This window comes from Haliaeetus albicilla, chromosome 24, assembly GCF_947461875.1.
Source record: "Haliaeetus albicilla chromosome 24, bHalAlb1.1, whole genome shotgun sequence".
Lineage (NCBI taxonomy): Eukaryota > Metazoa > Chordata > Aves > Accipitriformes > Accipitridae > Haliaeetus > Haliaeetus albicilla.
This window is the reverse complement of record NC_091506.1, coordinates 22,566,835-22,582,005: the sequence shown is the minus strand read 5'-3', so window position 1 is coordinate 22,582,005 and position 15,171 is coordinate 22,566,835. Positions and strand designations below refer to the sequence as shown.

Genomic DNA, 15,171 nt, shown 5'->3' with positions numbered 1-15,171 from the left:
ATACCTACAGCATTTGGAAGAACATGTCTTGCTTAGTTTAGCAAAACAAAGGCCTGAATGCAGTACAGTTGCTTTTTATAAATATATTGTACTGGTAAAGAACTAGGCAGAAAACCAGCTAGACTAAAGGACAATGCAAACCAGGAAACGGGTATAAACTGAATAAAACTGGGCTGGAAATAAGTACATATTGTATAATTTAGCAAAGCAGTGAGATCTTGAAGTGGCTTTCTGATATGGAGCATCCAAAAATAAGAAACTCCTTAACACCTTCTTGCTTACTGCTTTATGCATTTGATGTGTAGTGAGTATGGCAGGGACACTTGCCCGTTGCTGGTTCAGATCTTACCCTGTTTCGGGTGAATCTGGCATAGGTGATGTATCTGCTTCACTGTGTTGCCACTGTCACTGAATAGGACTACAGAGGTTTTGCTATTTATTGTATTATATATTCCCTGTGGACTGAGAAAGGCAGCGCAACAGGCCTAGTTACAGTGGCAAGGCACACCTTAAAAAGAAGCCACCTTCACTTTGTCTAGTGCAAAGGGGGCAGCTAGAGGAGAGTTGGCTCCTGCTTTTTACAGTTTTTTGGAGTACCAGTATTCAGTCTTGCCCTTCTCCACTGAGGAAATCTGTATGGAAAAGATACTCTCAGCAAAATTGGTGCCAGCCTAGTTTCTTCATGTTGAAGTTGTGATAAAGAATTCAAAAATTTAGAGCAGCTGTTGTTATTGCTCAACCAACTTTGCAGGCTACCCGTGCAAAACCCGTTAAGATCTTCCTCTGAATGGGAAGGGAAGTGACTGCTAAGAGCAGAAAACAAGATATACAGCATAATTTTTACTTGGAATAGTATTTACAAAATGCACTGAAGCGGTTTTTTTTTTTAAATATCAAAAAGTATTCTAACTTAGATTTTATAGACTAACTGTTTTCAGTTGCTAGATAACTAATCACTTCCTAAGGAATAGTTTCCTTGTTGAATATTTTTACACAGTCTTAAAAATGAGTGCCCTAGTATGGACTCACTGCTTTTAGAAGGTACACTCCAGTATCTTCCGAGACACTGAAAGAGGTGACCTCCCATTTTCCATTCCAGCCCTATTTTCTATTATTCTACTGAACAAAAATAATCCCACCCTCCAAAGAGATGAGTTTTCTACAGAAAAAGTAGCATGTCGACTTATTAGGGAAACAGAATTTCTAAAGCAGCATCTCTTGTTGAAGTTAGATGGTCCCCTTCCATAGCCAATCAATAATTCTAACAGACAAGGAGGCAGTCTTATTTTATTGCAGCTCTTGCTTAAAGAAGCCAGATTTCAACTTCTGTTTTTGAAAAGGGAACACTAAAAGCATGCAGTTGCACAGCAGCTTGCAGGCAGTTTCTTCCAGTGAAAAAATTGCTCCCCATAGACAAGGAAGGAATGTGGGCTATGTGATAGGAGAGAGCTCCCCCTGCATGCTAAAGCAGCGGAGACTAAAATGTGTATGTATGCATGTTTCTACCAGAGGAAGAGATCTGTAAGTTAGATAGACAGGCAAGTGAAAGTGGTACAATGTATCTAGAAGACTGTCCAGTTACCGGAGAGTTAAACTTCCTTACACCTTTCTTAGTGTACATAGATACCTCTATATACATAGAGGATAAGGTACCCCTTGGGGCTTGATAGTGTCAAAATCCTGTGCTGTTGTTTGAAGTTGTAAGGAAGGTTTTGAACCTTGAACCCAGGGACTTTGACCCTGGCTGATGCTACGCTGTATCTGCTCCTCCAGTCTTAAAAAAAAAAAAAAAAAAAAAAAAAAAAAAAAAAAAAAGGCAGATTTTTTTTTTTTTTTTAAATGGGATGGCAAGTGATTCTTGCACGAACAGGCAGAGATTAAGATCTGCAGAACTTCACCTTGAGCCACAAAGATCCATCATTACTGGATCTGTTCAGAATTGAAGTTTATGCTTTGAAACAAGAGAGTCTGGAAAAAAGATGGTGGAGCTAACTCAAGTCCAGTCTTATAACCCCATTTTATCTTAATACAGAACAGTGGAGTGGGAGAACGCATGGAAAAGAGGTGGTGCGCTGAGCAAAACACTTGAGCTCTCCCCCAGACAATAGCAACGTTCAGAACTCTAGTATATGAACAAAGTGTAAGACCTCTCTGTCAGTGGTTGCATGTGCTTCTCTTCTTGCTCCTCCTGGTGCAGCACAAGTACACAGCCACACAGAGGAGGTATTGGTGGTTGGTCTGAACTCCGACAAGCTTCCTGAGTCTCTCCTAGGAGTTGAGAGATACTGGGAAATGATATAGAAGCAGCTGAAGACAAACTTGCTCTACTGGCAGCTAGCCAGACGGAGCACTGATCCACCACCAGATTAGTGTCTGCAGTTGCCTCTTTTTTTCTATGGACAAATCAAGAATATATAAAAATGAGCAGCTCTGTTTCGGATTTTTCCATAATTTCTCTTGGTGCTTATCCTTGTTTAAAAATTTTAACACATATTTAGCACACGGTCCTTATTCAAAATAAACTGTGGCAATGACTGCTGGGGAGAGGGACAGAATCCTTGCAAGTTAAACATGGAGTAAAGCCAAACAGCTTTGCTTAACGGGTTATGATTTAAAGGTCAGAGAAATCAAATAAAAAAGTCAAGTGGAGACAGAGAATGATAACAAAAAAGGTAGAGGGGAAACACCCACCACAGTGCGGAAGGGAAAGGAGACCAAGGAAAGCCTCAAAAAAAAAAGATATTTCTATTAGGTTCAGCTTAAATAAATGAAATCAGAGAGCAAAAATAGATGTAAAATAAGATAAAATAAAAAACCTAAAGGATGTTATATGATAGTAATTATAGCACTACGAGAAAACAGAGAGATCTAACTTAGACTCTCCTTTTCTATTTATGTATGTGGCAGCTCTTACCTGTTCTATAGTGATGGGATTACTGGTTTCCTTGTTCTAATTTTGAAAAGGCTCTATAATGGAATGAGGACATTTTTTGAAGTCTCCCCCAAAATGCCTGTGGGACGGAAAAGCTATTTCTCACAGCAGTCTACTAAGAACATATAGGCTACTCTATAGTGGTGGGCTAATGACTACTTAAAAAATTAAATATTTTCTTTGTTCTTGAGGGTAGTCACCATGGAGTTTCAGAATTCTCAAAGAAAATGTCTGCTTCTGCCAATACAATAGGCAGATAGTGAGATGATCAGAAGATCATCTGGAGGAAGATTAAAAAGTTAACAAAAGCATAATTTTGTTGTGTGAATGAAGACAAAAAGAGAACAGTATTGTTATTATGTTTAAAATAAATGGGGAAAGTGTCTATTAACTAGTAATACTTGTTATGTTTTTCAGTTTTAGCTAGCATTTTGTTGCCTTCCATATTATAAAATTATTAGCACTAAGGCTAAAGCACTATATCCTACAGACAATTGAAGTCATCCTAATCATCCTGGCCCTGAAGCTTAGCTCTCTTGGTTTGCCTGTGGGGCTTTTTCCTTTGGGCTTCTCTTCTAACGAGTACTTTTGTGAGCAACTCTTTCTCTCATCAAGCTTTGCTCAGCTTGTCTGCAGGGATCATGTATTTTTCTAGGTACACTGATGGTGATAAGCATTCAATGTAGAGTATTCAGAAATAAAAAAAACTATCAGGCCACATCCTGAAACCTTTTATTTAATTTGGACAAATTTCTGTTGATGTCAGTGGAAATTTTGACCAAATAATCCTAAACCTTTAATATATGCCCCATAGTATATTCTCTCTTACAGTCTACACGTCATCAGATCCCTTTAAAAAGGGCATTGTAAAGGCACACTTGTTTAGTTCTTGGCACATTATCTCAAAACAAGCTAAGATAAGTATGTACTAGTGTTTTGATTTAATCATCCTCATTTAATAGATACACTTGCAGCTAACAACCAAGAGTGTTTATGCAGACATTTATCACTAGGAAAGATCCAGCAAGCTATTTACCTGTTACTTCTGTTCACAAGTGAGACTAAATAACCAGCAGAATTGAGCAATACATACATACATCCCTTAATAATTACTCCATCTACTGGTATAGGATCTCAATAAGTATTTTAAAATAGGTTATCTTAACTCTCATGACCAATTTGTTAGTAAAATCTCTGGTTAACATTTGTATGTTGTGTCCCACTGTTTTTCAATTACTGTCAATACTAAAATCTTAGGTTTTACTTTCCTGCATGAACTTTGTTTTTAATATATTACAGTACCCAAATGCCAAGTTCAAATGCTTAAAATAAATCAAGCTTTGTGTAATGAAATAGTGGTTGGTTTAAATATATGGACATCCTTCATCCAGCAGTTAAAGTCTGAGTCTCTGCCTCTGTTGTGATCTCTGTCACTTATATGAAGAACACAGTATCTGCCCTGAATAGGTGTCTTTTTCAAAGATGGACAAGATATCCTTGGTGTAGTAAAATATATGCTATCATTTTATACTTGTGATAAATAAACTTGACTCTTGTAAATTTAGCTGGAATGAAGTGTGCCTCAAATGTGGCCTTTTACCAGGATGTGGTGAGCTCAGGGTCCATACATGTTTATTTTCTTCTGCTTTTCTTAATTCCATACATTTATATTAGGATCTAAAAGGGTAACAGCTGTTTTTCTTATATTTTCACAAACATAAAATAAAGGATAAAAAAACCTTTGGTTAAAATAAGCATCTCCTCTTTCAAACATACACAGCTAAACATTGTATGTATATATACGCTTATATATATGTACACATTAAGGCTGTACATCAAAATATATTCCATATTAACATAATGAAAATAAATGAAATAAATATATTACAACAGCATGATGAGAAATTTTCGAATAGGGAGCATTTAGTATTTGTAAAATGTATACCAAATTTCTTGTTTAATGTGACCCAGCTTCTGTAATACGATGTAATACGTTGTAATACTAAATAATACATAACTTAATACCCGTTCTCCCACAAGCGAAGAAGCCACAAGATGTCGCTCGGATTCAGAGAACCAACACCCACTGCTGGAAAGGGGTCAATACCTTCAGGATTCAAAAAATCATTTCAACATGGCAGTTTTAAGAATGGCTTTTGACTTATATAACTTTTAAAAGGTATTCTGTTTTGTGTTCTGTGATGTCTATATGTCCCAGCAATACTTTTCATCGTTCCTTATGAGTTTTCATTACAATGTTTTAGATTCTCTGCCAATATCTTTAAGAAGGCATCTTGCTGCTGCCTGACTAATTTTCCTTTAAGTCACAACAATAACTCAATAAAAATTCTAATATCAAAAGTAATTTGCTTACTAGGGACTATGACTTAAAAGAACTTTCAGGCAGATGGACAGTGTAAGTGGTAAAGAATAACTACTAAGATGTTTGTAGTCATTGATGGCTGTCAAAGTGCATACAAACTTTCTGAATGAACAGAAAAAACCTTAATGATTGCTAATGTAGACTACAGAATATGCTCAATTAGTATCTACACAGATATACTACTTGTTTATTGACAAGCTGTATTGCTCTGTTTATGTATTTAGAGTAACCTGATGTAAGAATTTGGAAAAGTGAACAATTGAAGAGGCATATAGTAAAATCCTGTCCAGACTTTTTCCAGGGTGTCTGTACTCCCTTGCCCTAGGCAGAGAGAAAGTCAGGCTAATCTCTTGAGTATATTTAGGATCTGGGCTTCTATCAGATGTTATTCCACAAATCTGGGTACGTCAGCTTTATGGTCATATGATGCCATAGCTGCCATTTATCCCCTATTTAAATATCTTCCTAAGAGAAAGAAATGCAGCACATATGGTTTTAGGGGTCATTAGATCATTTAGCAACCTTCTTAAGGCAAGCTGTTCTTAAATTACTCCTGCTGTCTGTTAGTATAGATCTAATTACACCAGGGAGTGATTTGCTTTGCACCAGTTCAGCAGGATCATCAGATAGTAATACTGAAACTCTGTATTTACCCTCATTCATGCAGAATGATTTAGTGGGGTCTTTTAATTTGTTTATTTTTTAGGCAGTCTTTCCTTTCAGACTTAAGGAAGAAAAATATGTTCCTGCAAGTAAGTGCCAAGGGACTGTGACAGAAAGAAAATTCTTAGTGGTAATGTTACTTGGTGGTATGAACATGGCCTGGCTAATGCAAGTAGATTTTGCATTAGGAGTCTGAAGGACAATACAAAGCTGTAGCAAACCTACAAATTGTGGCCCTGTTCCTCTTCCCCCAGTCAATGTTTATACTTCAGGTGACCTTCTATGAGACTGTGTGAAGGAGAAAGTCATTTAGAGATAAGGTCCACACCTCAAATTGAGTGCAGAGAAGTTTACTTCTCTTAATAAGCAGACTAATACTAAATTCTAGATTTCCATATAAGTCCGTGATGGGATCCTTCCCAATTAAGTGCACTCTCCTTCAGTTAAGATCAAATCAAGTAACTGTATTGTCTGGCCATCATAAAAGCTTCAGTGATTTGAAACAAATTGCTGCTCATCATAACAGTTTGCTTTAAAAAAAAAGTAAATCCAACAGATGGAAGGTAATAGAACTGTGACTGCTCTTATGGAAGCCCAAGAATAGGTAATTTGATAACGGTTTGTTTTTCTTTCTGGAGGTAATACTTTTTGTTATTTACACTATGTTCACATTTGGTTCAGTTTTCTCTCTGAACACAGAAGAATAAAACTGGAGAAAACTGCTTGGTTCTAGTCAAATCATATAAGGAGTCAGGGGATGAAGAATGAATAAGATAAAGAGAAAAATAGGAAAAATGGAAATAAATCAAACCAGATCTCTAAATAGCTGAAGATAGTAAGGGCTCCTTGACCCCAGCCTCTACTGAACCTAATGTAATTGTACTGAACTTCCCTGTGGGTGAAGAGTGAAGAAGGTATTAAAACATTTTAGAAAAGAGTGTTAAGAAGTGAAACACTTCAGGTTCTGCTATTCTAGTCTCAAAATAATTAATGTACTGTCCTTTTTACTTCTGCGTCATTTAGTGGTTTATTATTGGTGTGCCACTCCTTTCTTTTAAATCAAACAGAACCAGGATATAGCTGGGAATTCTGTGCTCTTTGTGATGTTATGGATATTGTGTTTCTGGTGCACCAATTTCTTCCATTAAGGATAATAAATTCCTTGTTCTTTTGTGGATAATGCAACATGGTCTCAACAGAGCTGGATTGAAATAACATTTTCCTAATATGATTTTCCTTAGCTTCAACTGCTAACATGACTGTAAACATTTGCATTTTACGGTAATACTCATGCACAATGTAATATTCTACACAGAATTTAGTTCATCACAATTCATATCATGACTTGATGTGCTGCTTTCAACAGATGTTTTACTATTATTGTTTCATATACAAATGCTGCTACAGAAACAAGCATAAAATAGCCTGCACTGAGCAACCACCTGCAGAGTTTTGCAAATCGAGACAGCAGAAGTTTCGGCAGTGATCTTTCCTATCAACAGATGGAGACAGAGATAATTGATTCCACTGGGTAGAACACTTCAGTGGGTAGCTTAACCTACCGGATTGGTTTTTAGGAAAGATTTGAAAAAGGCTTCTCAAAAGATCTGTCAAAAATATTCAAAGAGGTTGCAAAAGGTGGAAATTTAGATTTCCATCATTTTATTGCCTGCAAGTAGAGCAAGTTTGTCTCATGGAAAACTTCTATTAAAATCATATTCCTCGATCAAGTTCTATTATATATTTTCATCATGGTTGTGAGTAAAACAAGCTGTCATGTTTGTAAATTAAATAGAAACAACTTAATTTTTGGAAAGAGTTTTTTGACCATATGTAGTTATATCAGATAGAACTTCTCTGAGTCCAGGGACTCTTGCTTTTCTTTGTAGTGCAAAGACTTGTAAAGTAGCTGATAAGAGCAAAACTGGCAAGCTTTGAATCCTGTAATCAAGAATACTTTCTATCCCAATACAGTTCAATCATGCTGTCAAAGGTATGCAGTAAGCTGTAGCCTGGGACCACAAGAGAAAAGCATGAGACACAGTTTGTTGGCTGCAGCCAGTCAGGTGGCGTGAGCTGCAACACACAGAGCTGCAACACGTAGCTTTTCTCCTTCACAGATCCTCTGCCATTCTGTGTACCTGAAAAACTTGTTAGAGAGCCTCTGGAATTTGCTCCTCCTGGCACTCTGACAGAGAACTTTCTTGGCCTTCAGAACATATTGCAAGGCCAATCATTTCCATCAAGATTTGGCTGCATAGCTCTAAACAAAGACTTATTTTCCTAATCATTGATTTGTTCTCTGATGGATAGTTAATTGGAACAGTACTGACCACTGCGGGCATTTATAAATTGAAGCATTCTTTTATGTACGATGCACCCAATGCCACAGTAGGGGGTAGATTGTAAATAACTTTTTAAAACCCACGCAGATAATAAGGGAATTCAAAACATGGCACATCTATAGCTGTACTATTGACTATAAACTTCATGTAAAAGCAGAAGTAGCAAAACACACAAATTTGCTCTTTGATATTTATATCACTTTGGTTTCTAAGACCACGCATACATATGCATATAGTTGATTTGGGATAAATTACTGGCTTTGCATTTTATGTGACCTGTTGAAACATGCAGTATCCCCCTGCCCCGCAAATGAATGGACTGTATTTCTCAAGAATAGGAAATAATTTCTCAAATTAGAAAAGGAGAAGACTGTCAGAGATGAAAGGGACAGCTTGTTTTAACAGACTGATTTTATTCTTCAGGAGACAACCCAGCTAAAAATTAACTACACATGAGCAGATACCTGTTTTAAATACTACAGATCTGTTTCATGATTTTCCCTTGAAGCTGGGAAGATTAATGGGTATTTGCAAATAGTATCTTCTGTAGAAATTCAGATCCCCTTTGTCTGTCCTAAACTGGTGGATAATGTATCAAGGCAAATTTTAAGGAAGCAGAGTCTTATTAACTTGAGAGGAAAACTAATAAATGTTGCAAATATTCTGAAGAGATATCTCTGATTTTGGCCAACTGCAATCCATAGTTTAAGGATAGGATAAGGAAAAGAAGATTAATGTTGAATAACATCCTGTTGCCATTAGCAAAGGCTGAATTCTTCAGTAACCTAAACTAAGTGAAATCCAATAGAAGTTCAGCAGCTAGCCAGCAAATATGAGCTTTGGATTAATCCAAAACTTTTTGTTTAAGAGGAAAAAACCCTTTTCATGGACACGATGAGTGACAGTAATGACTGAGGAATTTAGGAACTTGCTTAAAATGTTCCTTGTATCCTATTTTCATTCTGGACTTATGTAGGCAGTTTTTCTTTGGAAATGAATAAAAAACTTCATTTACATACAACAGATAACCAGTTTCTTTGGATGACACCAGTAACCATAAACATTCGTCCTCCCTCGTCTTCTTTAAAATCCAGGGAAGCATGTCTACCCAAGACCTTACTTTTTTTTTTTCCCCAAAATGTGAAATATGAAATGCTCTAAATGACTGTGAATCTATTAATGTTACAATCATGCCTATTACTGTTTTAAATTTTGATTTATGTTGAATTGTATGCTCTGGGCAACTGTAAATTTGACTCTTTTCTTCATTTTAATATACGGCTAATTTACTAGTCCTAAAAGAAACTGTATTTTGGCATAAGGTGATTTATTTTTTTCCCTTCCTTGTCGTTCTTTTTCAGTGCCCTTTACAATGGACTTGAGTCACGTTGGATGGAAACTTCTCCATTGTATGTGGTTCCGTGGTTGAAACAATTTTGTGCTTAGTTTCAAGTGGCTGTAATATAAATAGAAGCCACACCACTTTTTTATGTGGGATGGTGTATTTTTATAACTTAAAGCATGATGATATATTTGAAGAACAAATTAGTCATTCTGCCTCAAGAACTAGTCTGTCTGAGGTATGCCACAAAATTGTTTTCAAATTGTTTACCTGGTGTGGAGCCTACTGGGAGTAAAAATAGATTCTTGATTTAGGCTTGGTAATTCCTGTATTACAGTTTGGCTTATTCTGTTGCTTAACTGATTACCATGGAGCTGCTCTGGTACAGAGCAGCAGTACAGTCCTTAATAGTTTATTGTCAGATGTATTGTTACATTTATTCCTTCAGTATATTAAAAGAAGTATGTGAAAGCTGCAGCTGATAATGCTGCTCTTGATCAGACCTGCTGCCTAGCTATGAAGACACAATAGATGCTATTTAGCATTTATGTAGCACTTTTCAAAGAATCACAGAATGGTAGAATGGTTTTGGTTAGAACAGACCTTTTACATATCTAGTCCAACCCCTCCTGCCACGGGCAGGGACATCTTTCATGAGATCAGGTTGCTCAAAGCCCTGTCCAACTTGACCTTGAGCACTTCCAGTGACAGGGCATCCACAACCTCTCTGGACAACCTGTTCAAGTTTCTTACTACCCTCATCGTGAATAATTTATTCCTTAGATCCATTCTAAATCTACCCTCTTTCAGTTTAAAACCATTACCCCTTGCCCTGTCACTACAGGCCTTAGTAAAAAGTCCTTCTCCATCTTTCTTAGAAGCCCCTTTTAAGTATTGAAAGGCCACAATAATGTCTCCCTGGAGCCTTCTCTTCTCCAGGTTGAACAACCCCAACACTCAGCTTTTTTTCATAGGAGAGCTGTTCCAACCCTTTGATCATTTTCATGGCCTCCTCTGGACCTGCTCTAACAGGCCCATGCCTTTCTTGTACTGGGGACTCCAGAGCTGGATGCAGTACTCTAGGTAAGGTCTCACGAGAGCAGACCTGCTAGCCATGCTTCTTTTGATGCAGCTCGGGATATGGTTGGCTTTCCGGGCTGCAAGTGTATATTGCTCACTCATATCGAATATTTCATCCACTAGTATCCCCAAGTCCTCTCTGCAGGGCAGCTCTCAATCCATTCATCACCCGGTCTGTACTGATATTGGGGGACTGCTGTGACCCAAGTGCAGGACCCTGCCATCCAGGTCCCTCTGGACGGCATCCCCTCCCTCTAGGGTGTTGACTGCACCACTCAGCTTGGTGTCATCTGCAAACCTGCTGAGGGTACGCTCAATGCCACTACGTATGTCATTAATGAAGATATTAAACAGTATTGGTCTCAGCACAGATCCTTGAAGGACACCACTTGTTACTGGTTTCCATTTCAACATTGAGCCGTTGACTGTAACTCTGGATGCGGCTATCCAGCCAATTCCTTATCCATTTAATAGTCCACCCATCAAATCCATATCTCTCCAATTTAGAGGCAAAACTTTTATGTTCTTAGAGACTTTTACAAAAATACCACACTCTCAGAAGTTATTTAAAGGATCACTAAAATAAACTTCAAATTTTGTAAGCATGGAAATGGAAACACAAAGATGATTTGCAAAGTCTGAAAGGTAGCAAGACCAGGGGCAGAATTCTGCATCCCCACACTTTAAGTATCAAGCCATGTAAGATAAAACGAGTGAAACACATCCATTTGCAACCTTTGACACAAATTTACTAGTATGCTAAACATATTTCAAGAGTTTCCTAGATTTGAAAGGTACTTTTGTGAATTGCAGCACATAAAAAAAGATTTTCATGTAATTCATTTTGCACAAGAACAAGAACTATTATCTTTATTCTTTCTGACATCCTCAGGGGGGCAAAGACTGTCTATGACAGTGCTTCTTATTATTTCCGTGATATTTTATACAGATGTAACTGAAGGGAGGCAATACAAAGCCTGGTAATTCACTGACTCCACAGTTATCAGTTTACTGGTAGAACCACACCAACACCTGGACTACTCAATTATATCTGGAGATAATCTCATTTGAATATGAAAAACCTCTAAAACATGTTGATAAATTCTTGAATTCTTGTAGTTCAGGGTATGTCTACAGAGTTTTCCAGCCAAATCCTTTGAGGAAAATTTTGAGCTTAAAATTATAGAATAAGATTATTCTACAAGCAGAAGTTTCCTACCTGAGGCTGCTGAGTGGCAGTGGGTCTCTGAGGAGATGGTATAGGAGTTTTGGACAACATTTGGTTCATTTTGCTTACAACTAGATCAGTTATATGTTGCCTGTCTTCAGTCTGATGCTCACCAATCAGAGGCATTGCACAGTCCATGACCTGTAAAATAAAACAATACATCAGCTATTGATATGGCACCAAAGTAAACTTATTCCACATCTGTGTAGAATGTCAGGTCCTCTAGTTACATAATTGTTTTTAACAAAAGTCAAACCAGATCTGTAGAAATGATATGTTGTATCACAAAAAAGCCCGAGTGCAGGATATGTGTCAGCAGAGCAAGAGAACAGCAACTTTACAATGTCATTCCTTTCTAATCTTCAAGCAACATACAGGTTCAGTATGATACTTGGGCATACACTCTCTGGGGAACATGACGCCTGTGAAAAGCACACAGCAGATACGGAAAATGAGGTTTCTTAGGGTATTCAGTGGTCTGCCGAAAAACTGAAGTAATTGTCTGCACTTCTGTGTAAGCTACATTTCTGAAGTTTTTTCTTTCTTATGTGTTTTTGTGGCTTATACCATGTTCATCAGCTGAATTAGAACGTGGAAATGCGAAAAAAACTTCAGCTTCTGAGCTATTTGTTGGATTTCTGCTAGGGAAGGCTGGATCCTTATTGATTAATGAAAAATTTTAAATAAGACCTTATTATTCATATCGTTTTTGAAAAGTAGTGCTGCTGCAGTGCAGCTGATGCAAAAAGAAGTAAGAATTTCTACAAAGAAAGCAGGATATCAGAGAAGCAAATAAAAATGTGCACCTTTCCATTCTAAATGTGGCAGGTTAATAGTGTTCAGCAATTATTTAATTCAGCTATTCAGATAAATAAAACTAATACTGAATTCAGTTCACTTCAGTGGGTTATAAGTATTTGTTATTTCTACACAATATTTTTTATTTCTATGCAATATTTGTTATTTCTACAGTGTATCTATTTTTGGCACGTCTATGTTTGGTTCAGGGGAAACAAAAGCGTAACATAATAACCCCAACTGTTATTCACAATGGCACTGGACATTCTTATTTCAACAATAAAAGGATTTAATTCACTTTTGAAAAACTGCAATCCTTTTTCAATATGTATCAAGGCCATTCAGAAAAAGGTGAAGGCATGTCACCTGCAGCCCTGCATTCTGGTGTTTCTCATAGGTATGGATCACAAGTGACTGAGGCCTACAGTACAAACAATAGTATTGTAAATAATATTACCTAAGCTTGAGGATTTTCAAAATATGGTAAGTGCTATAGAAATTCTTACTGAGGCTGACAAAGACTACTTTGTTCTAATAATGAGATTAGTTTGAAGCCCAAAAGCATTTACATTATTCTTCTGTTTGTTCATTTACAAGAGACACTGGCATTGTGCGTTGGCAACCAAAATGTTGGCAACACTTGTTCTGGGATTTTCAGATCTAGGATGTCTCCTCTAAGCTTCCTCACAGCTAAAAGGCTTTAAAATGACCCCAAAGTAAACAATGAAATAATATTTGAAGTCCAGAGCAAATGTTTCATAAGAAATGAATGAATGTTTTTCCACTCTTGGGCCACATCAACAGTATTGAAGAAATGCTTAATAATTACACAGAAAGTTTCTATAAAATTTACCATATTTTTTAACAAACATATTTTTAAGTGGAACATAACCGATGTTTTTAATTAATTGAGAGAAATGTATTGAACTGACATGAGTTGATATTTCTGAATGGGTAAATGTAGTCTTGCTGGTTGTGTGGCTCTTGAAATACAAAATTTTTGTGGATTTACTTTAGTATTAAGTTCTGCTGAGTTATCGCTATTTCTTAAAATTGTTGTAATGCTTAAAGATCCACTTCATTTTATGATGAGCTGCTGCTTGGAAGAGTAATATGCATAGCACCTGCAGGGAGGAAGAAACCATGTGTGCCAGATACTTTGGCCAGGACTTTAAAGTGTTAATAATGACTGAATGTTAGAATGTCTTGATGTCAGTGTGAAGGACATTGGATGTTTGGTTGTCCACTGCAAAACATCTGATTTTCAGAGAGGGAGTTATGTTCGTGGTCTAAAAATCTGCCCCCCCCGAAGTTAATTACATTAATGACAGTTATTCTTGAAAATATCGTCCCTCTCGCTATCAGGTGTATATTAACCTCTCTCTTACCCAACAACAGAAGCAACAGTTATAGGTTTCACAAGCGTGCAAAGAAAACCTCACTTTGTTTACCATCTGCTTACATTAAAAAAATCATTTGGAATGACTGTGAAACAAATTGCCTAAAATAACGTTCTGCCAAAGGATTAGACAGTATTAAGATCTGGAGGAGTGGGTTCTGACTGAATTTCTATTTTTAAATGGTTCTATAACTGCAAGTTTACATATAAACTTGCTTTAGGAGATATTGCCATGTTCTTTACCAGAACATGTGGGACAAGTGTAGTTCTATGGCTAAGGCTAAAAAAACAAAGCCTTGGAGCATTGCTCAAAACTTCATGTCCACTTCAGTAGAGAAGATCTTACATTTCTTGAAGACAGTATTTTCAAGCATAGCTGCCCTATTGACATACTGAGGCAGTTGCAAACACATATGGCATTGAAAAACAGAGCCATTTGCCCTTGACAATCTTTTGTCACTTGGACAGGTTTTGACATTGTTAAAAATCCTTTTGTTCCTTGCCATACTTGAACAAATATTGCTGGCCAAAGATATGCCGAACCTAACACCGAACAAGTACTGAGTCATGGCAACTCTTGAATGATGGTAAGCTATAATGTGTTGAAGTACAAAGATAGCAGCCAAAGTGTTAAAAAGAGAAAGTAAGGCATCAGATTATCAAGAAAACTACTGGTCCCAAAGTGAAATCTCACTAAATAGTTGAGTGAGTAAAAGATTACCAAGGCTTAAAAGCAGTTCAGTCGCAGGACACTGTTCAGTTTAATAACCGATTATTAAGGACCTGAGAGGCAATGTGGGTGGGTAGAAGTCATGGGTGGCAGGAGGCTGAAGGGGCTCTTACCACTTGCATTGCTGAGAGGGAATGGCTCGACTGTCCAGAGCAGAGCATTTACACCGTGCATTGCTTGGGGCTGCTAAGAAGATGCTTCGCTTCCCTCTCTGTGTTATTGCTGTTGTGACTCTCAAGGATAGACTTTAACACTACTAAGAGAGCACTTC

The 15,171-nt window shown here is 37.2% G+C and overlaps 1 protein-coding gene across 1 annotated transcript in view; it reads right to left on the bottom strand.

The window, feature by feature from the left end:
- The window catches only part of SYN2 (synapsin II), a 192,623-nt gene that overhangs the window by 12,637 nt on the left and 164,815 nt on the right, over nucleotides 1-15,171 (bottom strand). Inside the window, exon 10 of the mRNA XM_069769785.1 lies at nucleotides 11,965-12,114. Within this exon, the coding sequence (XP_069625886.1) occupies nucleotides 11,965-12,114 (150 nt within the window). The remainder of the gene's footprint in view (nucleotides 1-11,964; nucleotides 12,115-15,171) is intronic.